This window comes from Pinus tabuliformis, chromosome 9, assembly GCF_031772625.1.
Source record: "Pinus tabuliformis cultivar Carrire ecotype Pingquan chromosome 9, CPIR1, whole genome shotgun sequence".
NCBI classification, from domain to species: domain Eukaryota; kingdom Viridiplantae; phylum Streptophyta; class Pinopsida; order Pinales; family Pinaceae; genus Pinus; species Pinus tabuliformis.
In genome coordinates, this window is record NC_142307.1 from 1,443,151,527 (window position 1) to 1,443,179,084 (window position 27,558).

The 27,558-nt window shown below is 40.0% G+C and overlaps 1 protein-coding gene across 1 annotated transcript in view; it reads left to right on the forward strand.

Annotated features, from left to right (window-relative positions):
- LOC149153992 (endonuclease III homolog 1, chloroplastic-like) overlaps positions 1–27,558 on the forward strand; it is a 269,840-nt gene that overhangs the window by 56,535 nt on the left and 185,747 nt on the right. The window contains exon 4 of the mRNA XM_089444001.1: positions 10,683–10,798. Within this exon, the coding sequence (XP_089300127.1) occupies positions 10,683–10,798 (116 nt within the window). The remainder of the gene's footprint in view (positions 1–10,682; positions 10,799–27,558) is intronic.

A 27,558-nucleotide genomic window follows, 5' to 3' on the forward strand; every position in this document is an offset into this window, starting at 1 on the left:
AAATGGCTACCAAAAGCCTCCCACCATTGTGCTGCAAAAAACATAGTAGTGTAATGATTTAGCCCAAGTTTCAACTTTCAACAAATTATATCCAACTTTCAAATTATAAAAATCTAACAAAATAAGTATTAAGAATTTGAAAATTGAAATTTTTGTTTCCCTGGCTCAGCTACTTCCCTTGCAATCTTTGCTAGGTTCTTCCCAAAGGTACCTGTGGCTTTGCTGAAGGTTGTGATTTGTCGGTGTATCTCCAGCTGATCACATTCCAATGGGATCATGCGATCAATGCAGTCAATCAATCCATCTCTAACCTCCCCACTCAAAGCTCCTGCTGCTAGAGCTTTATAATTATACCGTGGGTTCAAAAAATACCTAGCTACATGTATAGGGCGATGGAGTTGATTGTTCCATCTTTCATCAATGATTTTCCAAATGGGCCCATACTTAGCCACTCTATCCTTGTATGCCCTCTTTATATGCTCTTTTGCTTGATCCATAGCCTCATAAATGAAGCCATAGCCAATCTTTCCCCATCCACCAACCGCAACACCTTAACCAATGGCTTAGCAACCTTCACAATTTCTATTGCCTTTCTTCAAAATATTTCTTCATTAACTTTCTTTTTCAATTCTTTGCCTTCTTGTTTGAGAGACCACTGGCTTTGATTCCATTCATCACTGGAAAACATCTTTTGCAAGTTTCTGTGTAGTGAAAGCATAGATTGCAATGTCAAAAAATGAGTTGCAAATCTAGTGATGGTAGGCCTAATAATGTCCTTGCCCCCTGTGCGTCTCCTCATCAGGCTCAAAATCCATGAATGATTGTAGATAAATTTTGTTATGCTTTTGGCACGATCTACAGTGTTTTTGACCCAACCTAATTTGCCAATATCCTCAAGCATGAGGTCTATGCAATGTGCAACACATGGGGTCCAAAAGATGGTTTTGTGTTTTTCCTCTAATAGTTTACAAATAAGAACATAGTTAGAGGCATTATTTGTGATGACTTGAACAACATTAGCCACCTCCACCTCCTCAACAACCTCATCCAATAGCTGAAACAACAATTGTCCATATTTCACCCTATCAAACGCATCAACTGATTTTAGAAACATGGTTCCCTGTGGGCAGAAGATAAGAAAGTTTATGATGGTATAGTTCCTTTGATCAGTCCATCCATTTGACATGATGGTACATCCTGTTTTTGCCCATGAGTTTTTGAAATATTTCAAATACTCATTAATGGAGGAAATTTCTTTCTGCAAACAATACCCCCTTAACTCATGCATAGTAGGGCCTTTGAAGCCTTTTCTAGCAGCAAATATGGAATCAAACATAGGCTCATAATATGGTGAACGGGAAGCATTGAAGGGGATATCAGCATCATACCACCATCTAGATATGTAATCACAAGTACTCTCTCTCAATTCTTTCTTCCAATGGTCATCTAAAGTGGGCTGCAAAGTTCTACTAGCTTCAGGGCCATGTGCATTTGATGGAGAGGAGGGTGTGCCAATGAAATAACTTTTGATATTCATATCACCCTTCTTTTTCATTTTACCCTTACCCTTTTCTTGAATAGACTCCGGAGGAACATAGCGGAAGGGGTTGGATGCATCAGTACAAGGGATAGAAGAAGAACCCTCGAAATCAAAATAGGGGTTGGTAGCCATCATTTTTTGTATACTCCTCTTCCTCCCAATTTCAGCGTCTATTTCTTTTTGCCTAGCTTTTTCTTCTTGAAACTTCTCAAAGCTATTTAACAACTCCTTCCTAATCTCCCCAATTTGTGGTGATTCACATGGAGTAATTTGGCCTCTAATACTTGCCAAGTGTTGTTTCAGCCTATTAATGTCCCAGGACCCTCCTTAATTTTTCTATGGAAAAATTTGCAATGCATTTGATTATCAACCATTTCAGCATATGCCCAAGCAACATCTTTCACTCTAGGAGCCATTTTTTGACTTGGAAATGAAAGGAAAAATTCTGAAAATGAAAACAAAAAAATAGCATTGCTTCAATGTTCATTTCTTTCACAAAAAACACTCTTTTCAATTTCCAGATTTGCACAAAAAAATAAATAAGCAAAAACATATTTTTAGAAGTGAAAAAAAATATATCTCTAGGCACAAATTGCCTCCTCAAAGTTGCTCCAACAAACCAACTCCTCAATGCTGCTCCAATGGCTGCCCAAGGAGCTCCTCACTCCTGCTCCAATGCTTGCCTAAGACTCCTCACTGTTGCTCCAAAAACAAACTCCACAATTCTTCACAAACTCCTCACAAATTCTCACTCAAATGCAATGAGATAGGTGTGAGGAAATGAGGGGGTTGGGTAGCTTTTATAGGGTTCGGGAGAGGGAAATGGACCCCAAAGAACCCAAAGACAGAAAGGAATGGGCTTTGGGGTCCCCAAAACAACACAAAGAAAAAAAATCGCTTTTCGGCCGCGCCCACCGAGCTGGCCGGGTTGTTACCGAGCCAACTGGGCCAAGCTTTGGCTCGGCCTGGCTCGGCTGTTTCGGAGTTGGCTCAGCCGATTCTTAAAACACTGGTTACAAACATAAATTGGATAAAATAAAATAAACATAAATAAATAGAAATAAATATAAATATTAAATAATCAAAATAAGGATTATGTTAAGTAGTCATTAGTTAAGTGAAAATGCATGTCTAAAAGACATGCCCAGTCACGAAATGACACCTACTTAGGTATATATGCGGTTTCTCATTGTAACATTCTACATCACTTGTACATTTTATATTTATTAATAAATTATTGCAAATAACTTTTGTGTATTTTTACATTAAAGTCAACAAGCTATAAGTTTTGTTGCTTCACTGAAGCGTAAGTAATTTGTTGCTGTACTGAAGGTACTCATTTGTATCATTGAATTCTGAATACATTGCTTTAACACTCTTATTCACTCATAAGGTTATTGGCATTAGATAGCAAGTCTCTTGTGGCAAAATTGATACAATAGCTCTCTTGTTTCCCATACATAATCTCTCATTGGCACTGAAAATATTAAAGGTGTTGCTGATCTAACCATATGAACATAATCTTGGCAAGTTCGTTAACAACACTGTTTCTCTTTTAAAATATACAAGTAGGTATTGACATAAAGCATATATGAATTCTTGTTTTTAGTAGCTTGTCACCAAGGAATTATCAAATTGCTTACAGTTTATAGTTCAGCTTGAAAGATCTCTTAAGAAATTGGCCATCTAGGTGTTCCTAATTTTGCACTAACGCTGAAAGACTTTTTGTTTTGTTGGCATTAAAAGTGTTAAGTAACTGAGGGACTTGTTGATTTAAATGAATATATCTTTTTTGGGCATATTTTCATTTATATATCTTGAAGGTTCCTAGCTGTATAAGAGCATTTATACGCTTGCTTAGCAATCACTGTTTTCATTAGATAAGAGATATATTGTTGGGCAAGTTTGGTATAATTCTAACACATATTATTGAAAGATAACTTTGTGAAAATTTCAACTTATTGCTGAAATCCTATTGAAGCAACTGGTATTATTTCTCCTAATTGTTAATTAATTTAACAATTTATCTGCTATGGCAAATATCGAAACAAACACACTGCGACTTTCACAAATAAAATTTTGCAAAAAAATAATGTGCTAGAAACTGAGAAATGGTAGCGCACACATAAAAATAACACAATTATTTTTGGACAAATATCCCTGGGAAAACCCAACTCGAGAAAACCCGGTCAACAGTGAAGGTTTTTATTATTATGCAGCAGTGAAAATCTAAGTACAATCTGGATGCTTGAAACTGACAATCCACAAGAAGAAAATATGGGCAAAATTATTGAAGGGAATTATCCTTCCTCCACAAGCAATCCCAACACAACTTGCCTTCAGAAAACTCAGCCTCCTGAAGCTTGTGCATTGCACTACGCAGTCACTATGACGTCAAGCCTCTCATTGGTCTCTGATGAAGTCGTTTTGCCTTTTGTTGTTAAGGAAATCGTCTCTCCGACCCTCTGGAATTGAGAACGATTTTTTCTCCAGTAAATCGAACTACCCTCTCTGAAGCTACTGCGTTGTCCTCTGCGTTGCCTCATTGGGATAACTCGGCCCTCTTGCTGTTGCCTCTTTGGATCTGGAAATCTTCCTCCGGATCACTGTCCCTGCCCCTCACTCACTGCTTCGATCTCTGGCTCTCTCCGACAATTGATTACTGCTACTTTGGAAATCGATCTGCCAAGAAAATTAAACTGCTCAAGTGTGTTCTCCATCACCACATTGTACTCCTCTTATAATCCACTGTTGGAGCAACAACGATCAAGATTAAAACTTAATCAATGGCTAGGATCATCTCTTGATCGATCCGTGTGAGTTTCTAGAGAATTGTCACCTTGAATCAATTAATTCTGATTAATTAGCCATATTCCCTAAGTTTAGACTTAAGAAGTATTTAAAAACAGGTAATAATCTAATTAAGCCATTTCTAGGTGGAATCTCCAGAAACGATTTTTGGGTTTTGGAGATCTCATGTATTCTAGCCTTTCCACCAAATTTTGTGGCTAGAACACATCTGATGCTGCAAAAACTAACACTCCCTCTTAGTGAGGAATGTGTTCTAGTGCTGTACACCTTACCACGACACCCTGTCTCTGCATCATCTCTTGTCGCGTTGTTGATGTCTTGCTGCTGCTGCCCACCAACTGCTGTGCAACTTTGATATACACTGCATCTGTGCTGCTACTAATCCTGTTGTATTGCTTCGAACATTGCATCTGCACGACAACTCCGTTGTTGCTGCAGCTGCAACATTTGCAAATGAAAAACATCCAAAATACTGAATCAATTGTGTTTAGTATGATGCATCTGTCACTCGAGGCTTGACTGCTACTAGTTACTACTTTGTCTACTGAAGACTCTTCGCTGCTGTTGACTCTGCATTGTGCCAACTGTACTGCTGCCAACTCTGCATTGCGCTCCTCAGCATCTGACTTCTACTAGTCTTTGCTCTGTCACTTTGGCATTTGACTGCATCAACTGCCATTGGTCCAACCTGCTATTGAATACTGTTGGCCCCCGTAGCCAAGTAATGATCCAAGAGGTGGACTCCTCAAGAACCCTACCCAATCGTAGCTCTCCAAGGCTACAACTTCAAGTCACCCCACGTCACTCCTGGAGGTATTGGCGAAGTCTTCCTCCAACCTAGAGGACAACCTATCTATCTCCACATGAGCTGTTGCCTGGTCCTACTTCTCCTCTTTGTCCTTCTTCCTGAGAGGAGATTGGGGTACTGTAGTGGCCAAATTCACCACACCTGAAGCACTTGACCTTAGATAGGTCCTTCTTCTTCTTCTTCTGTTCCCCCTACCCCTAACTGGGACTCTTAGATGTGAGGGCCACATTCCCCTCCTCCTTTACCATCTTCGATCCGCTACTGCCATTAATGGAGCTCTTTAACAGAGCTCGTCTGAACTCCTCTTGCTGCAAACCGGCCCACATCTTGTCCCATCTTGGCAAGGTTTCTCTGCCCAAGATATTTTGGACAAATACCTGCCTCTCCTTTGAGACATTGTTGAGTGTCAATTGCACTAGCTCTCTGGGTTGAGGCGCTGCTCCAACAACTGCAAGCTGGTCTCAGACCTCTTGAATCTTGGTGAGGTCGGATCTATGCCTTCCCCCTTCTGCATCTTGATGCATCTCAACTTCTCCTCTAGGAACATCTTCTGTTGCTCGGAAGTACCCTAGTATAACATGGAGAGAGCATCCCATATCTCTTTGGAATTCCCTTGGCCACTATATGTGAGACAATACGATCCTGGACTTCATCTAGGATCAATTGCTTCGCCCGCGCCATCTCTTTCCTATATTCCTTCAGCGGATCTGCATCCGTAGGAACTACCACTACATTATCAATGTAGTCTTTTAGGCCATATTCATCTAGAAGGAAGGAAATCCTAGCCTTCCAAATGATGTAGTTGGATGATCCTTCCAACCTATCCTGGTCTCGAAGCCCTGCAGTGGTCATCTCTGATTAAGTCGAAAACTCCCTCTTTCCCTGTGCTCGACTGCTGCTCTTCTATTCACACTCCCTTCTTCAATGCATGACTCTGCTAGCTGCTACTGCCAATTTGCAACTGGAAATTCGAACTTCCAAGACTCGAAGTTCCCTGCGGAAAATTTTCACTCAATGTGTGATTTTCTCTTTCCCACTCGACTCTGGCTTTGCTGTAGCAAGCTGCTGCAAAACCCTTTGCATCTAGCTAGAAATCTGCCCAACGAAAAATCTAAGCTGCTCCCTTTGCCTTTGGAATCACTCGATCTAGAAATTCTTTTTTTTTTTGCCTCTCTGCTTTGAAAAATCTAACTTCCTCAAGCAAATTGGCCTACTTGGCAATGGACTGCACTGCTCCTGGGAATTTCGGCCCGCTGCTCTTATTGAACAATGAAATTCCTTCTTTGTTTCTAAGCTCTCAGCTGATCAACTGTGCTCTAATACCATGTGAAAATTTCAACTTATTGTTGAAATCCTATTGCAATAGCCGATATTATTTTTCCTAATTGTTAATTAATTTAACAATTTATCTGCTACAACAAATATTGAAACAAACACACTGCAACCTTCACTAATAAAATTCTGCGGAAAAATAATGCGTTGGAAGCTGAGAAATGCTAGCACATACATAAAAATAACACAATAATTTTTGGACAAATGTCCTTGGAAAAAGCCCAACTCGGGAAAACCGGTGCAGTAGTGAGGGTTTTTATTATTATGCAGCAGTGAAAATCTGAGTACAATCTGGATGCCTGAAACTGGTAATCCACAACAAGTATGGGCAAAATTATTGAAGGGAATTACCCTTCCTCCACAAGCAATCCTAACACAACTTGCCTTCAGAAAACTCAGCCTCTTGAAGCCTTTGCGCTGCACTGTGCAGTGACTATGACGTCAGGCCTCTGACTGGTCTCTGATGAAGTTGTTCTGCCTTTTGCTTGTTGATTTGGGGTAGCATCGGATATGCTCTAGGCCTCAAATTTTGCAGGTAGACTTGACCACATGTATTCCAAAGAACCCAGAAAGCGTTTTGGGAAATTCCACCCAGAAGTGATTTTATTAAAATAATTAATATTTTTAATGGGGTTTCTAAGTCTAAACTTAGGGAAATTAAAATATTAATGGGTATTAATCTAATCAGAGGTGAAACTTGTAAAAAAACCACGGATCAAGCCAAAACGATCTGAGCCTTTGATTATGATTTAATCTAGGCCGTTGGTTGCCCAACAGGAAGATATAAGAAGGGGCTTGAGGGTCATTTGGAAAACACACCAGGCAGATACTCAGTTGCCCAAGTAAAATCGATTTTCTCACTGGTCAAAGTTCGACAAGAGAAAATCGATTCAGAGGGAGAGTTGTAGGTGGAGGAGAGACAGAGAGGGTTCAACATCGGTCAAGGAGACAGAGACGAAGACGCAGAGCATTAGAAGGGACAACGCTGGGCAGGTTGACGCTCGGAGAGGCAGCGCTGGCTTGAGTGACGTAAACATTGCGCATGCCAGTCTAGAAGCCAGAGAAAGTGACGCTGGGCAAGCCAAAGAGACGCAGAGGGTGGAGGAACCTCTTTCTCGGGTCAAATACTTGTTCAGGAATGTTTGTAAATATTTCTCACAAAGCCTTGTTCTATATTGCCGGGTGTAATTTGTACATGTTGATTTTTGTTGAAGAATAATAAAACCCTCATCTGCTCCACCGGTTTCTCGCATTGGGTTTTTCCGGGGAAAATTGTCCAAAAATAACTGTCATTGTGTTTGTATATATGCCTGCATTTGAGTTACATTTGCTTTCTGCAATGTTTTAATTGTGAAGGCTGCAGTAGAATATGTTTCGATATTTGCCGTAAGAATACAATAGATAACTTATTTATGAGGTAATAAGTAGAAGAAATAATTTTAATCACTACAGTAGGATTTCCATTTTAGAAATTGTCACACTGCTGCTGAGGAAATCGTCTCTCCAACCCTTTGGAACCTCTACCTTGCCTTTGGAAGTGAGAACGATTTTTCTCTCTAGCAAATCGAACTACCCTCTCTGAAGCTATTGCGTTGTCCTTTGCACTGCCTCATTGGGATAACTCAACTCTTTTTTTGCTGCCTCTCTGAATCTAGAAATCTTCCTTCGGATCACTGTTCCTGCCCTTCACTCATTGCTTCGATCTCTGGCTCTCTCCGGCAATTGACTACTACTACTCTGGAAATCGATCTGCCAAGAAAATCGAACTGCTCAAGTGTGTTCTCTATCACCACATCAAACTCCTCTTATAATCCACCGTTGGAGCACCAATGGCCAAGATTAAAACTTAATCAATGGCTAGGATAATCTCTGGATCTATCCATGTGAGTTTCTAGAGAATTCTCACCTTGACCCAATTAATTATGATTAATTAGCCATATTTCCTAAGTTTAGACTTTAGGAAATATTTAAAGACCAGCTAATAATTTAATTAGGTCATTTCTAGTTGAAATCTCCAGAAACGATTTCTAGGTTTTGGAGATGTCATGTATTCTAGTCTGTCCACCAAATTTCGTGGCTAGAACACATCCGATGCTACAAAAACTAACAAACTCTATATTGGCACTTTAGGAGATTTGAAGGTTTTCTTGATCATGTAAGTTGAATGGTCATTGGCATTTTCTTACTTGACTAAGAAGCATTGGTTGCATTTTCTATTATCATTGTTATCTTGAGCACCTTGGCAAAGCATTTGTCTTGTTTGGCATATCTTGAAAAGTTAAGGGCATTGAGTAATCTTGTTACATTGCATAGAAAATCATTGGCTAATTCTTTGAAAGGATAAGTGCTCTAGTTGTCATTTGACTTATGGTTCATGTATTAAGTGGATATCTATTTTCTGAATTCTAAGTTAGTGCATTATTGTGGAGAGCATTCATCTTATAGCAATTTTATCTTGTGGTTATCCTCCTATTCTTATAGTTGAGATTGTCTCTTGAATATCATTAATAAGTACTTGTCGATATAACTCAAGATTAACCATAAATAAAGTACTTGAAACATTAACAATCTCACCTTAAAGATCATTCTCTAATTTCACCTTGCATATCATTTTAAGCTAGTCTTGCATCTTAAAACTTACCTCCAAGCATAAGCTTGGTTGATAGATTTCTAGGACAACCCTTCTCATCTAGCTTGAGGGGCCTAGGCAACTCTTCGGTGGTTAACATAGTGACCTTGCAGTCGTCAGAGCCATAGTCTCTGTAGCGCCGAAGACACTGGGTAATATGAGCCTGACAGAAGGTATCGTTAATCAAGCCCTTGCTTGCTTCTTATTGGCCTCCTTCCCACAACCTACCTTGGAGCCCAACTTCAAAATAGTTAAGGGAAGGTCAAACTTAGATTAGGCATTTAATTAAAATTAACCAAGATCTTTGCATTTCACATAGGTCTTAGGAATTGCATTTCATATAGGATAGTAATGCATTAAAGCAACAATTGTCCATCTGGTACTTGGTTTCAAATTTATAAAGCAAGAGTGTTGACTCCATAAGGCACTGGTCTCAAATATATAAATTCAATCTAATCTTTAAAATCTTGCTAGATCTAAACAAGTGCTAGGCCACTCAACTGTGTCTCCCGGACTAGTTGGTTTCCAACTTGTCCTTCATCATCTCATTTCCATAGGGTCTACCCCCCATATCTTGCTGTTGGGAGACAACTAGAACGGAGAGGTTGGGGATCAGGGTGACAACCCCCGACCTGAGTCGTTGTTGTGGTGCTTGTACAATTTGAGCAACAACACATCCCATCGGTGAAAATCCGTAAAGAGCAGGGGGCCTTGGCTGTGGTGACAGTGGGCCAACACTTGGTCTAGCTACTTGTCTTGTAGGGTTTCCCTCTCCAAGGCTTGCTAGATTTTGTGGTAATAGGTACAATCCTTGGAATTAGGAAAAGTGCTTGGCATATTTCCCCTAGGATTTGTTCCCTGAGTGTGTGTATATATATATATATATATATATATATATATATGATTGGTCAAAAAGATAAACAGATAATGTACATGATGTTTTGATCTTAATGCAGTGATGAATAGTACATATAATATCTTTCCCCAAGTGGGTAATGTGTATAACGGAGCAAGTTACTCTTGCAATGACTAAAGACACCAAAAAGGCACTAAAAATGATGCCAGCAGGAGTAACCAATATATTTTGCTCTATATAGCATATACTTTATACTCATCATTGAGACCAATGGCCAGACCAAAGTTGTAAACAACCCTGGTTCATGCGCTTCACATTTGCATCAAACAAACTGACAATGGGGTGAATGGCTGCACATTGTCTAACACCAGTTCATGGACTTCTGGTTCTTCTTCCAGCTCAACATGAAAAGAAAAAAGAGGCAAGTTTGCTGCCTTTCTCCAATGCTTTGGTGCACAAGAACTTATCATCATCATTTAGATGCAGTGTCCACTAACAAGCTCCATATTTGATCATTTTCCATTTTGAAATTTTTTCGTGGTTTTGTGTTTAATAATTTTGAGCAAAGCATGTTTTCTATTCAAAAGAAACAAAAGGAGATAGATCATAAATGTTCTATGCTTCTTTATTGTTTTTGTTTTTGTTTTATATGATATTCTTTGAAATACTAATGTATCTGCCCTTATCATCTGCTGGGTACGTGCAGGGATGCCACCAAACTGGAAGAAGGTGCTTGATGGCATCTGTCAAATGAGGGCTTCCCAGGGTGCTCCAGTGGATTCCATGGGGTGTGAAAAGGCTGGAAGTTTTCTTCCGCCAAAGGTATTCAAAAACTGATTGGCAACTCCTTTTGTGTTATTTTAGATCCTATACTAGACTAGATGCATGGCATAATGTGACTCATATCCATGAAGTGGAGGGTATAATATGCATGACTGAATCTGGAGGAATCTGGGATTATAAACTATTACTTGTCTTTGTTAACATGTTCAGACTTCTCTCAACATGAATATATTGCATCATGGTGTTCAGCAAGGGTAATGGGATTTTGTTGTTCCAACATAAATGGTACCCCTGCATTATCATCTCTGGAGTCTGCATTAGTAAATTACACAATACTATGATGGTAACAACGTCTTCCGGTGTCTAGTGGAGTTGCTTCTGTGGACTTATGCAGACCATTTTATCTCTTATTTCCGAACAACACAATGAACATTTCTCTTTTGATTTGCTGCATGCCAACTGATTAGATAATACTTGTTTGGTGGCACTGTCGAAATATGCGGACTGCCTAAATGCTGTCACCAATCACTTGTCCATTAACCTTATCTGAAATGTTTTTGTTTAGGGATTATAGATGATGCTCTCATATTAATGTGTGAGATAAGGTTGATAAGAATGCTCCATATTTGAAACAGAAATACATTCCTGATGACTTTGCCACCACATATGATTTTACTGCTATGAACATTCTTGACTGGGGTTTTGGTCCTTGGATGACTTCAGTGACATAGATAACTGCTCATTTAGGTAGTCCTCACCGCACTTTGCCACTTTATATCACAGATATACGGGGAACACTATGAAGCCTACAAGCAGGATTTTGCTGAGAAAACATCACAAATATTTTGCTGTAGTGATATACTCTTGTTGTCATCCCCTTCTCTTTCCTTCTCTTCTATTATTTTATAATTATAATTTTCTTAGGAGATGCATCTCACATTCCCTACCTGAATATGAACTGGGTATTGAGCTATTGTTTTTGTTCTCATTGACCATTGTTTTGGTTCTAAGTTGCATGGAATGTGGAAATGGGTACGCCGTCTGTTACAACAAAATCTAGCACAGGTGCCAAGCATCAAGGGGCTAGTTTTGTGCAACTCAGGAAGGTTGACCACTGTCACCACAGTAGTTCTTCCCCTCACTTTCAGTTGGCTCTTCTCCAACTCAGAGGGGGCTTCTCTAAAGATAGGATTGCTAAGGATATGGCGTGGAGGCACAAGGTGATTTTCATTTAGCGAACAGTAATCCGAAGCAAATAAATGGATGCAGTATAATGAAATAATGAGTGCTTAAAGAAGGAAAGATGAAGGAAAAATTTGGGACTAAGTGCCTAATCACACCCGGGGAAAATGTAGTCAAGGAAGCATAAATCAAAGAGGGCAAGGGCATGAAAATGTAAAGCAATAGGGGCTGCTATATATGCCATACATCAACATTAGCTTGCTGATTTTTATAGCAGAAAATTACCTTAGAAGGATAGAGATGCCATACTTGAGCATTATCATGAAAGCGAGGTTATGTTAATCTAACAAAAAAATGGGTTTATTATGTTAAAGGTTAACATGACAATAATAGCAATAAGTGCGATAAATCCCCTCATTACTCTATGCAATTGAAGCATGGTTCATTACAGGGCATTCAAACACAGATCTCCTACTACAAAAATCAGCATATGAAATTAATTTGCACAATGAAAGCCTCACATAAAAATGATATTATACCTCTAGTCTTTCATAAGGATTTAAGCATGTTATGTACAAATGAAGTCCAAGGGGAGAGATTATCAATTCCCAAAGTCTCAACCACCATTATAATGGAGACGAAGCTTCTCTTTACAGAGGGAGTTCTTTCTCTCATACTTCTTTTCTGCTAACTAACTCCATGACAAGCCAAACAAATATTATGTAATTGGAGTAGTTAGATCCCTCATTCCATGGTTGACCATGTTACAATATGTGGATACAAGCTTCTCAAGGAGAACTCATCCTCATCCAGAAAAGGAAAGAGATAACATCAAAAGTCTCCAAGAGAGGGTGTAAAACTAAAAATGTGCATGATAACTGGATTAACATTCAAGATGTCCACAATAATTCGCCCTCTAGGCATGGATGCATGCAAAATATAAAAAACTAATGTTCAGCCTAGGAGGATGTGTTCAGGTGTCCACCTAGAAAAGTTCACAAAGTGCACCCAAGCTGTCCACAATAATTCACCCTCCTAGCATGGATGCATGCGAAATATTAAAAATAATGTTGAACCTAGGAGGACATGCTCAAGAGTCCACCTACTAGAGTTCACAAAGTGTGCCCTCCAACGTGCATGGGAGATACAACAACAAAATGTTCATCCTAGGAGAATGATTCATAACAACTTTCCAAAAATAACAAGTGGTCCATGTTGCCTCAAAATCTAGTAGGCTTTGTGATAGTACTGACAAAGTAAGAACTAGACCAAGATTTTGATTTCTGGTAGCATCAGATGTGCTCTAAGTCTCAAATTTTGCAGGGAGGCTTGGACACATGTATTCCAAAGAACCCAGAAAGCGTTTTGGGAAATTCCACCTGGAGACAGTTTTATTAAAATAATTAATTATTTTTAATGGGTCCTTAAGTCTAAACTTAGGAAATTAAATTAATTAATGGGTATTAATCTAACTGTGGGTGTAACTTCTAGAAGAAGATGAGGATCAAGCATAAATGATCTTAGCCATTGATTAGCTTCTAAATTGGGCTGTTGAATATCAATGAGGAGATTATTTAAGGAGGCTTGAGGGTCATTTGGAAAATACACAAAGAGAGTTCAGAAGATCAAATCTTTTAAGTAGAGCAGCTGCCGAAGAGAGATTCGAAGTGAGCTTTTGCAGTGAGGCGCAGGGATAGTATTCGAAGGGAATTCTTCTTGGTCAGAGAATACTTAGCAGAGAACACAGATGGAGATCCAGCAGTAGCAGCCCAAAGCCAGAGAGACTAATGCAAAGCTACGTAGAGGCAGCATAGGCTTACGTAGAAGCCAAGAGGAGGTCCAAAAATCTGCTGGGAGATCGATTTCTGTGGCTGGATTCCGGGGTGTGAGACCGGGAGAGCTGAAAAGTTCGATTTCTAGTGGAAAATCTAGTAGCCGGGAAGAGTGATGCAATTCCTAGATAGTGAGACGCTGGGTTGATGTAGACACTACGCAGAGGCAGTGCAAAGTCAGCCAGGGGTTGTTCACTGAAGGGCTGGATCAACCAGGATTTCCAGTGATAGGGTGAGGTAATCTCACTTATCCTTTTGTCAGTGACATTTCTGTATAACTAGATTGCAGGGAGGGCATCCAGTTATTGCATTTAGGTTTACCACTGCATAATAATAAAACCCTCAGAGTTGCTGCACCTGTTTTCCCACATTGGGTTTTCCCTGGGACGTTTGTCCAAAAACAACTGTGTCATTTGTGTTGTATCTTTCTCTATTGTTTAGTTTCTTGTTTCGGAATATTATTTAATTGGTGTAGGCTGCAGTGTATGTGTTTTCATGTTTGTGTAGGAAACTGCAAATAACTTGTTCATGTAAATCTAACAAGTAGGAGAAATATCATCAATTGTTGTAGTAGGGATTCCTGGGTTTAAGGAAGTTTCACTTGGTATCAGAGCAGTGCAGGGGAAGCAAGAAGAATAGTGCCAGAGAACCCAGCGCTGAGCAAAAAAGGAGATCGAAATAGTTGTAGGAGGCAACAGTTCGAATCCCTAGAGGAGTTTGCGCAATCCTAGCCAGGAGGGTTAAATTTTCGAGGTAGTCTTTCTCTGAGTGAGTCGAAAGAGAGGAAGGGCTTCCAGATCGAAATTTTGTTGTGGTAGAGGGAGCAACGTTGAGCCTCAGTGTTAGGAAGAGCTGGTGGGATGTAGTTTTTCTGCAGGCTGTTTTGCTGGGCAGAAAGACATCAGAAGAGAGGAGAAGCACAATGAGGGAATTTTTCCTCAGTGGACTTCCTGCTTAGAAGTCCGTTTTCTTATTGGCTGAGCAATAGCAGTAGGAAGCAGAGAGCAATGTTTTAAAACTCCGACTTTGACACCGACTCGGCCGAGGGTCGACTCCGATTCGGCCAGCTCGATTTCAATGACTCGATCGTTGTAAAAAAATACATTAAATATTTTTTTATTTATAAAAAAACATAATTTTAAAGATTTTCATTCATGTTTCCAAACACACAACATTAGAATATAGATAGAAGACAACATATGATCAAAGCAGGCTCATGTATACATCCATTATATCAAAATGGCACTTCAGTGCACCGTCCAATACATACATGATGATGATATAGAGATCAAAACAAAAACACATAACCAAGGAGGCTAGAAATGGCCTCTACAACAAAAATAAACTGTGACCAGTACTATTGGCTAGTGGCGTCACTGGCTACTGCTAGAGGAGCCAAGATCATTTGGATCAACCTCTGGATTAGAGTCAGACAGGGGGCCCCATGGCTCCTCCTCATCATCATCTCCAACTGCAACTGTAGAAGTGGTAGCACTAGCAGGCTGTGCAACAATTGCAAGCTGAGATAGACGAGATATGCGCTTCTGTCGTGGCTCCACAGAAGAAGCGCCTGCAACTGGAGGACTTGGGGCTGGCCCTGAGGCTGGTACAAGTGGATCAGGATCTGCATTCAACTGAACATTATGTTCGAGTGTTGCCTCCACCTGTAAATCCAAATCAAGATCCTCATCAAAATCAAACTTTGTTGGATGACTCTCCGCTACCCAATTTGATGTTGGATCAATGTCTTCCAACACAATGGGATCTGAATCAGGTCTTTTGTTCAGCAATTGGTTGCGCCTGAGTTGGAGGTTGTATTGGACATAGACTAGATCATTTAACTGTTTTTGATCCAAACGGTTTCTCTTCTTTGTGTGAATCCTCTCAAAGACAGACCAATTGCGCTCACACCCAGTAGCACTGCAAGTTTGACTCAAAATACGAATTGCAAACCTTTGCAATTCAGGACAATAGCTACCAAAAGCCTCCCACCATTGTGCTGCAAAAAACATAGGAGTGTAATGAGTTAGCTTGACAAAATTACAAATTATATCCAACTTTCAAATTATAAACGACTTAACGAAATAAGTATTAAGAATTTGAAAATTGAAATCTTTGTTTACCTGGCTCATCTACTTGCAATCTTTGCTAGGTTCTTCCCAAAGATACCTGAGGCATTGCTGAAGGTTGTGGCTTGTCGGTGTATCTCCAGCTGATCACACTCCAATGGGATCATGCCATCAATGCAGTCAATCAATCCATCTCTAACCTCCCCCTTCAAAGCTCCTGTCGCCTTAGCTTTATATTGATACCGTGGGTTCAAAAAATACCCAACTGCATGTATAGGGCGATGGAGTTGATTGTTCCATCTTTCATTAATGATTGCCCAAATGGGCCCATACTTAGCCACTTTATCCTTGTATGCCCTCTTTATTTGCTCCTTTGCTTGATCCATAGCCTCATAAATGAAGCCCATAGCCAATCTTTCCCCATCCACCAACCGCAACACCTTAACCAGTGGCTCAACAAGTTTCACAATCTCTGCTACCTTTCTCCAAAATATTTCTCCATTAACTTTCTTTTTCAATTCTTTGCCTTCTAGTTTGTGAGACCACTGGCTTTGATTCCATTCTTCACTGGAAAAAATCTTTTGCAAGTTTCTATGTTGTGAAAGCATAGATTGCAATGTCAAAAAATGAGTAGCAAATCTAGTGATGGCAGGCCTAATAATATCCCTGCCCCCTGTGTGTTTCCTCATCAGGCTCAAAATCCATGAATGATTGTAGATAAATTTTGTTATGCTTTTGGCATGATCTACAGTGTTTTTGACCCAATCTAATTTGCCAATATCCTCAAGCATGAGGTCTATGCAATGTGCAACACATGGGGTCCAAAAGATGGTTCTGTGCTTTTCCTCTAACAGTTTACTAGCAAGAACATAGTTAGAGGCACTATCTGTGATGACTTGAACAACATTAGCCACCTCCACCTCCTCAACAACCTCATCCAATAACTGAAACAACAATTGTCCATCGTTTACCTTATCAGATGCATCAACTGATTTTAGAAACATGGTTCCCTGTGGGCAGAAGATAAGAAAGTTTATGATGGTACGGTTTCTTTGATCAGTCCATCCATCTGACATGATGGTACATCCTATTCTTGCCCATGAGTCCTTGAAATCTTTCAAATACTCATTAATGGAGGCAATTTCTTTCTGCAAACGATACCCCCTTAGCTCATGCATAGTAGGGCCTTTGAAGCCTTTTCTAGCAACATGTATGGCATCAAACATAGGCTCATAATATGGTGAACGGGAAGCATTGAAGGGGATATCAGCATCATACCACCATCCAGCTATGTAGTCACAAGCAGTCTCCCTCAATTATTTCTTCCAATGGTCATCTAAAGTGGGCTGAAAATGACTTTTACTAGGTTGAGGACCATGTGCATCTGATGGAGAGGTGGGAGTGAAATAACTTTTGATATTCATATCACCCTTTTTTATTTTACCCTTTCCCTTTTCTTGAATAGACTCAAAAGAGGGAGAAACATATCAGAAGGGGTTGGATGCATCAGTACAAGGGATAGAGGAAGAACCCTCAAAATCAAAATGGGGGCTGATAGCCAACATTTTTTGTATATTCCTCTTCCTTCCAATTTCAGCGTCTAACTCTTTTTGCCTAGCCTTATCTTCTTTAAACTTCTCAAAGCTGGCTAACAAATCCTTCCTAATCTCCCCAATTTCTGGTGAGGTACATGGAGTAATTTGGCCTCTAATCCCCACCAAGTGTTGTTTCAACCTATTAATGCCCCCAAGACCTTCCTTAATTTTCCTATGGCAAAATTTGCAATGCATTTGACTATCAACCATTTCAACATATGCCCAAGCAACATCTTTCACTCTAGGTGCCATTTTTTGACTTGGAAATGAAAGCATACAATTTGAAAATGGAAACAAAAAAAAACATTGATTCATTGTTCATTTCTTTCACAAAAAACACTCTTTAAGATTTCTAGATTTGCACATAAAATTTAATAAGCAAAAACAGATTTTTACAAGTGAAAAAAAATACCTCCAGGCTCAAACTACCTCCTCAAGCTTGCTCTAAGAAACCAACTCTTCAATGGCAAATGCTACTCCAAATGGCTGCCCAAGAAGCTCCTCACTCCAGCTACAATGCTTGCCCAAGACTCCTCACTGCTGCTCCAAAAACAAACTCAACAACTCCTCACAAACTCTCACTAAAATTCTCACTCAAATGCATGAGATGGCTGTGAGAAAATGAGAGGGGTTGGGTGGGTTAAATAGGGTTTAGGAGAGGGGAATGGACACCAAAGACAAATTAGAGAAAACAAATTCAGGTTTGGAGTCCCCCAAAAAAACAAAATTAAAAAAAATTGACTAAGTTACGGGTTTCTGGGCCGCTGTCTCTAACCTGGCCGGGTTAATACTGAGCCGACGGAGTTGTTAGACAACTCGATCGGCTCGGTATTAACCCAGCCGGCCGAACCGAATCCAAGGCCTAGTCGAAGTTTTTAGGCTTGGCTCGGACCAACTCGGCTGAGTCGGTTCCGAGCCAACCGGTTTTGAAAACAGAGGCAGAGAGGAGCAGTTTGACATTTTCGTGGCAAAGATGGCAACCAGTGGGCCGAGAGATCAAGACAGGTTGGATGGGGCATCCAACTATGCCATATGGAAGGCAAGAATGCCATTCCTTTTAGACGAGCATTCTCTCAAGACCTATGTTGACAACGTGGTGGTTGTGCCTGCAAATCAAGATCCGCTGAAGAAGTACCGAGTAGAAATGGCAAAGGCAAAGAGAATGGTCCTCGTCGAAGTGAAGGGTCATGTAGTCTGTCACATTGCTGTCAGAGGGACTGCTAAGGAGATGTGGGATGCATTGTCTATGCTATATCAAGGATCTTCCAAGCAGCGGAAGATATACATAGAGAAGAAACTAAGATCTGCACAGATGCAAAAGGGGGAGCGCATAGATTCGTTCCTCATGAAGCTTCAGGAGACCCGGGACGAGTTAGGAGCTGTGGGGTCTACACGTCAGGGGTCTGAGTTGGTTAGACTGGCCCTCAATTTTGTCTCAGATGAGTGGCAAGCCTTTGTCCAGAGTATCCTGGTTAGGGCGACTTTGCCAAATTGGGATGAGTTGTCGGTAACTCTCAAGCAAGAGGAGTTGAAGAGAGACTTGGTCAAGTGTAAACTTGACGAAAGCAGCAGTAGTGGGTCGAAGCCTAAGGAGGAGGATGAGAATACAACCCTTGCATCCAAGGGGCAACAGGAGCAACGAAGGCATAAGAAGGACGTCTCAAAGATAAAATGCTTCAGGTGTGGTAAAATGGGTCACTACGCAACACAATGTCCTCCCAGGAAGAAGGACAAAGATGAGAAGCACGATTCGAAGGCTGCACCTGCAAAGATCGAGGAGGAGGAATTTGCCATGACAGCCGAGATACCTCTAGGAGGGAGGTGGGCTGATTTAGAACTGTAGTTCGAAAGAGGTACAGATGGGCAGGATCCTTGAGGAACCCGCCTCTCGAATCAATTCCTTGCTACGGGAGCCCAGATCAGAAGTAGCAGGATGGACCAGTATCAGTTGGTGCAAAGGAGTGTTGGAGCGACAAAGCAATGGCTAGAATGCCAAGTTTGAGCAGCGTTGTGTAGGGTTGCAATAGTGCAGGGAGGCACAGTGTTGTAGCAACAACAATGCAATGGCTTCTAAGGGATGACGTGGGACTAGTAACATTCAGATCTTCAACATCGAGATGCATCTATGCTGAACACTTGTTCAGTAATTTGGGATGTTTTTCCGTTACTGATGCAGTAGCAGTTTGCAGTGGCGGTGCCAGCAGCAGCACAAATGCAGAAATTTAGAGGGAGTTGTAGTACGAATGTAGTGTTGACAGTGGCAGTGTCAGCAGTAGTAGCAACACAGTAGTTGGTGGACAACATGTCAGACATCAACAATGCAAAGGACGGTGTTATGAAGTCAGGGTGATGCTTCAGTAGGAGGCATTGCTAGAGCACATTCCTCACTAAGAGGGAGTGCTGATTTCTGGTAGCATCAGATGTGCTCTAAGTCTCAAATTTTGTAGGGAGGCTTGGGCACATGTATTCCAAATAACCCAGAAAGCGTTTGGGGAAATTCCACCCGAAGAAAATTTTATTAAAATAATTAATTATTTTTAATGGGTCCCTAAGTCTAAACTTAGGAAATTAAAATAATTAATGGGTATTAATCTAATTATGGGTGTAACTTCTAGAAGAAGACGAGGATCAAGCATAAATGATCTTAGCCATTGATTAGCTTCTAATCTAGGCCATTGAATGTCAACGAGGAGATTATTTAAGGAGGCTTGAGGGTCATTTGGAAAATACACAGAGAGAGTTCAGAAGATCGAACCTTTGAAGCAGAGCAACTGCTGAAGAGAGATTCAAAGTGAGCTTTTGCAGTGAGGGGCAGGGATAGTATCCGAAGGGAATTCTTCCTGGTCAGAGAATACTCAGTAGAGAAGACAGAGGGAGATCTAGCAGTGGCATCGCAGGGCTAGAGAGGCTGACGCAGAGCTACACAGGCCCATGCAGAGGCAGTGCAAAAGCCAAGAGGAGGTCCGAATATTTGCTGGGAGATTGATTTTTGTGGTTGGATTCCGGGGTGTGAGACCAGGAGAGCAGAAGTCCGAGTTCTAGAGGAAAATCGAGCAACTGGGAAGAGTGACGCAGTTCCTAGATAGTGAGATGTTGGGTTGACGCAGACATTGCGCAAAGGCAACACAAAGTCAACCAGGGGTTGTTCACTCAAGGGCTGGATCAACCAAGACTTCCAATGATAGGGTGAGGTAATCTCACTTATCCTTCTGTTAGTGATATTTCTCTGTAACTGGATTGTTGGGAGGGCATCCAATGATTGCATTTAGATTTACTACTGCATAATAATAAAACCCTCAGAGCTGCTGCACTGGTTTTCTCCCATTGGGTTTTTTCGGGGACATTTGTCCAAAAAAGGCCGTGTCATTTGTGTTGTATCTTTCTCTATTGTTCAGTTTTTTGTTTCGGCATATTATTTAATTGGTGTAGGCTGTAGTGTATGTATTTCGATGTTTGCCGTAGGAAATTGCAAATAACTTGTTCATGTAAATCTAACAATTAGGAGGAATATCATCAATTGCTGTAGTAGGGATTCCCGGGTTTAAGGAATTTTCACACAAGATACAACATTGAGGTGGTTTCCACTGTCACCTTAACACTCCACCTCTTTCTCTTTAGTGGAATTTCACCACACAAGAGGCTTCCCAGTATTTCTCATCTAAAGGGTATTCGAAGCAATAGGTTCAAGGTGATGTAAGTGGATGGCTTAATTAAGGTACTTCTTATTTGGATTAGGGCACAAATCTTTATGTGAAGCAGCAACATACCATTGATCAAGCCTAGAGAAGAGCACTTGAGGCCTATGGTTTTAGGATAGTTTTCAATATGAGTGCATCTAGGCATACAAGTAGAAGGACAAGGTTTAATTAAAGGTATGATCAATAATAGGCTATGACAATCCTTTAACAAGCCCTAAGTTGAAGCCCTTGTGTAGAGCTAGGGTTCTATGAGGCCCTAAATTGCTTAGGGTTGATGATGTCAACCCTAATGAGGAAATTTCCACCATGAACAAAGCTAGGTTTTGAGTTTATGAGGTCGAGCAAGGTGAAAAGATGCCAAATCAGCCCCAATATTTCAATAGCTCAAACCCTAGTTGAATTCGATCTTTTCCCTAGCCCAAACGACTTGCCTTGAAGGGCTGAAAAAGTAAGAGAGAGGAAAAAGGTAGAAGTTTTCAAGAGTTTTGATCTTCAATGTGATCTCAGTGCCTTTCCCTACTTGGGTGATGGAATGTTAGGGATTTTAAACAATAGATATATCAAATTCATGCATGGAGTAAGGGAGAAAATCCTAGTTTTCACTTCCTAACCCTAGCTATCTTTTTATGAGGGGAGAATTAATTAGAAGAATGATCACTAGGAGGTCTTCTAGGGAGTTCAAGAAAAATAGATTAAGCATACAACAATTCACCAAGAATTTCCAATAAAAAAATGTATTTAGAGAAGGAACAAGTAGAAACCCTAGCAATATTTCATCACGTGTAAAACCCAAAAAGATGTGGTAAGTACTCACAATTTTTTCAAGCGCATGCCTTCTTTAAATCCCAAAAAGATGTCTCCAATACACAAACTAGTCTCCAATAGCCAAAATCCACATAAGATCACATCTACACAAGTAGTTATGTGTCAATGAAATTGACAAGTGGTTGTCAGACTGAAAGTCTCGACAACATCAGCGAAGCAGCCAGTGGGCTTTTTTCATCAGCAGTGAGCATCAGCAAATTTGCCAGTGGGCGATCGACAACCAAAGCAACAGTGAGCAGCTTTGATCATAGCAAAAACAACATTGAGTTGTTTTTCGACATCTTCAGCCAGTGGGCAATCATCATCAGCAAACACGCCAGTGGGCGTTCATCAAATTGTGTCAGTGGACACCGGATGCTGTTTTCAAACAAAGGACAGTTGGATCCTTTTGCGGCTTGGCACGTGATGGAGTTGTCAAGCAACATTCAGAGATGAATCAGGCATGCAACTGATTCATGTTCTCTTCAGATTTGAGTTTTTTCTAGCATCCAGTTTTGGCGGTTTTTTCAGGCAATGTTTTTGAGGATCAACATGAGAACTTGGAAGATGGTTCCTCGTTCTTATTTTGGATTTATCATTGAAGGGGGGAATGTTAGCCTCTCTCATAAAACGATAATAAATCCAAAAATAAATAAATTAATTAAATATTCCAAGTTAGGAATTTGTGCTTAACTCTTGGGTTGTTCCTCTAAGATAGGAGTTAGTTTAGGTAACTCCTATATTGGTGTGTGTTTGGTGAGAAATTATCTCAACCAAAGGAGAAATTATCTCAACCAAAAGTGTCTAAGATAGCACGCACTATCTTGAGAACACTGTCTCTCATCTATTTATTTGTAATACTATATTCAATTATTTTAAGAATGAGAGTGAGAGAGAATACATGAGGCTTCAGCCTTTTCCACCATTATTTGGTGTCTGGTTTTTATGTGTGTTTTTCTATAATCTCTTTGAGTTAATTTCATTTTCAATATGTGGTATCAGAGCACATTCTACATCATTCTACATCAACATTATGGTTCAATAATGTTGATGTAGAATGATGTAGAATGTGCTCTGATACCACATATTGAAAATGAAATTAACTCAAAGAGATTATAGAAAAACACACATAAAAACCAGACACCAAATAATGGTGGAAAAGGCTGAAGCCTCATGTATTCTCTCTCACTCTCATTCTTAAAATAATTGAATATAGTGTTACAAATAAATAGATGAGAGACAATGTTCTCAAGATAGTGCGTGCTATCTTAGACACTTTTGGTTGAGATAATTTCTCCTTTGGTTGAGATAATTTCTCACCAGACACACACCAATATAGGAGTTACCTAAACTAACTCCTATCTTAGAGGAACAACCCAAGAGTGAGGCACAAATTCCTAACTTGGAATATTTAATTAATTAATTTATTTTTGGATTTATTATTGTTTTATGAGAGAGGCTAACATTATGTACAATAGGCTAAGTTGAGCTCTTTGAGAGAGGTAGAAATCCACATAAGTGATGATGAAAAATGAAACGGAGTGATCCTCCTTTTGTAGGAGTTTTATCACTTCCAATAATCCTCTAAAAGCTCCTAAAACAAGTATGATTTTGAGTAGAAACAAAGTAAAATGGGTTACAAGCCAACCCAATAGCTCAACAAATAAGATATACTAATAAATGCCCACAAAGGTGAGCCTTAAGCCCTCAACAAGCATGAAATCATGCCCTTCTAGCGCTCAAAATGCTCCAAAGATGCAATGTAAGGGCTAGATGGGTCTTCAAGCATCATGATCATACTTAATTTGAGAAAATGTCCTCAAATCAATCCTCAAAGCATCTCCATGTGTCCAAAAGGCAACTTTGGGTGCCTTGCGTTATCTCTATGGGTGCCATCTAGACAACGTGGTGTACTCTCTCTATTAGAGCTCTTGTAATGACCCACCTATAATTACAAACAAAATACAAATATTAGCATACATACGGGACATCCATATGATAGCTATGTATGCATGGGCCTGCATGTATTGCACTATATATACTGGTTAATATAGGGAAATGTCTAAATTAGGGTAATGAATTGATTATCGAAATAAATTCCTATCTCACCGGAATATAATGAGTATATCAAGTTAGATATTTGATATGTATACCACCTTATATACATATATATGATAATCCTTAATTAAAAGAAAATTTTAATTTTAATTTACAAATTATATTTAATTAAAATAAATAAAATAATAATATAATTTAATTAAAATTATAAATAAAATAAATTAAAAATTTAATTTATTAAAATAATATAAACCTTAACCAAATTAAATCCTATGAAGGTTCACCTTTTTAAAAGGGTATGATATGTACTCAATAAAATCTATGAAAATCAAATAAGATTTGATTGCATGTGGAGTTCCACGTAGTAGAAATAGAGACACGGAGATGGGAGGAAGGCGGTGATCTAGAGAAATATAAGGAGAAGGGGATGCTACTGAAAGGGATTAGGAGTCTTGAGGAGTGGAAGTGCAGAAAGGAGGATTTTTCCAACAGAGAGTTACAGACAGAGTGAGGATCACTAAGCCTTGATTGTTCTTGATGCTTTTGGGCATGGGGGCTAGAGTACTGAAATTTTGAAGTATTTTGGAGCTGGGTACCGAGGTTGTGCCCAGTTTGGCAGGGAGGTTTTGGTCATTGTGATAATGGGAGCAAATTGGAGCTACAACAGCTAAGGATCGACTCTAAACACGGAAAGTAGGTATGTACGAGTGAGTTATATTAATAAATTCTTGTTTAAATTACAGTTGTTAAAACTTCATAGGATTTAGAGAATTTATTCTGGTTAGATCCTTACATTCTGGTATTAGAGGTGGTTTTCAAACTCTGCAGATATTAGGGCTTCTTTTTGAATCATTTCTCTTATTTTTCAAACAAGTATTACTCCCTTCCTGTTGCAGTGATTTAAAACTGGACATTATTTTGGGTTTCACAAATTAGGGCTTTACAATATGTTATTTATATTACTGCTAAACACTTTAATTCTACAGTCCGTCATAGGAAAATTTATTCATATTATAAACTGAAACACTAACTTGAAATTTAATTTCAATTTTGTGATTTTCTGGGATTGTATCATCTCCACTGAACTGTGCTGAGAGTTTAACCATAAAACCGTATTGAGAATTTAACCATGAACCTTAAGTAAACCTCTTTGCGTCTTTTCCCTACCCGTGGTCATGGGAATTTTACCACTGAATGTATATCGCAGGGATGGGTTCTCGTCATGGTAATTACCGCTTATAATGCCATTTTCCTTTGTTTTTATCACCTTGCACAACTAATTGAATCCGCGACATCCCCTTTGGTTGGTTACATTGACAACCTGTTGTGGCCACAACTACCACCCTATTAAAACATGCTCTGATAGCAAATTTTTGAATGGGTCCCCTAGAAGTTTGATTTTTCATTTGTTGGAATGATCTGTTTTATCACAAAGATGTTAACTCTTTGCCGAGTCAGATTTTCCATCCTTGATGGCTAAGCCATTGAATAAACCTCCACTGCAATGGTTCATTCCTTGCACGGCCTAGCCCTTTATTCACTCCCTTCATCGGGACCTTTTAATCTTCACAAACATGCATGATACGTTTATGCCCGCACAAACAATCACCCCCACCCTTATCATAATCGTCGGTGCGCTTAACTCACGAAATCTTCCGTTGTGTCCTTTTTCTATCATAATTCCTCATAACTAAAATACTCCACAAAATAGGCGTAAACCCTTTTGGGCCCATCGCAAATAACACAAGGCATTCATGGCTTCCGGACCCGACGGGTTTTATTAACTCAAATGTATACATTTCGGGTCTGGAGCCCCATCGCAATTCGCTATCGGCCAAGCCCCAAAGCTATGTGTATAAAGAGCGTGTATGTCTTCCAGACCCGCCGATTATTATGGATTGGAGCATATAACATTTCAAGTCCGGCCTTAGGGCCGGACGTGGTTTCTCCATATATTCCTTTGTTCTCGAAAAACATTGAAACCCCGGTTTCAAGGCAAGTCTATATTCCGGACCTGACGGTACTATTAACCACACTTCATATATATGTCGGGTCTGAAGTCCCGTCGCATATCGCATATCGGCGGAGCCCGGGCCTTATACACAATACGCGCAGCGATATGGCGGACCTGTCGAGCCTATCAAATATGGTATATATATTTTCGGGTTCGAAGTCCCGTCGCATATCGCAATCGACGGAGTCCCAGGCTTGTGCATATTGCGATATGCGATATGTCGGACCTGACGATATTTATACGCCCTGATATATAAAATTTGAGGTCCGGCCTGAGTGATTGGGGCGAGATTTTCTTTGTTTTTTCGTGTTTTCTAAATTTTCCGAAATAACAAAGGGATCGGGTTTTTGATGTAAAAGACGGGCATGTGGAGTCCCGATGGTGTAATTCGCATCGGGGAAGTAGAAGGCATGGGTACTGCAACTCGCGGAGGGGCTGATACCCGATTGCGATTAAGTGAAGCCCTCGAAAACCGTGCCAAGCCTATGGATTGAGCGGGAAATCGTGTGTTGCCTGTGTTTTATGCTTAAATCCTTTTCACACTTGTTCCCGTAGTTTTATAAAATTAATGAAGGCAACGTTTACATTTGGATTGAACATTTATGTTTTATTGTTCACAATCATGAAACTAATGATAACTATCTCTGCAGGTGAGAAATAAAGGCGCAGGAGTGGATCCGGAAGGAGATAAAGGTGCTATATATTTAGATGACACCTCTGCACCTTTGGTGTCGATACTACAAAGACAAAGCTTGCAGAAAGGGGCATGAACTGCCATAACGCATTAATGAAGGCCTGCTCTGTGTCGAAAGGGAAGCACAACGCCGATCCATCAAGATGTCCCTCCCTCCAGGAATACCTCAAAGCATGCCAGGTGTGGGAGGACAGGCACGACTTCTTCAGTTTCCTCCAAGAAATGACAGGGAATAATAGCTGCTCCACACAGGTGCAACGAAATGATACGCGACCATTCTCTGTTTCATCGACACTTGTTCGTTTCCCCCAGGAAGTAGAATGCTCCACCAAAGGTGACCTCGGCTTGTCAGCAGTTTCACCAACTGTCCTCATCTGGATATGCTGATCTGTGTAATGTACAGAGGGGAGATCAAAGGTCATGGAGGACGAAGGGTCATTGAGGGTTGCATAAGTATTACCTTCGAAGAGGAGAAAGGGCTTTTGATTTTCGAGAAGAACAATTTCACTTTATTGTGAATAAGGAGGATTGTTTTGGGGAAGAAGGAGCCTTTAGTTTCAGACTTATTTGATTGTTCTTTTATATGTTTTGGATCAGAGTGTTGTTGCTAGCATGAATGTAAATGTGATTTGTATTTATGCATATTGATGACTTACAGTTCACTATTAGTCTTGTTAAATTGAATGTGATTCAGTTTCATGGTTAACTTGTGAATGGTCTCTGATTTGAAACTAAGTTAAACATCAGTTGCAAGTTTAATTCCATAAAAGAATGTGGATTCCTATATGAGTGATTGGATTGCAATTTAGCTTTAATACAGTCTTGTCCAACTATGAATTTAGTGATTGATTCA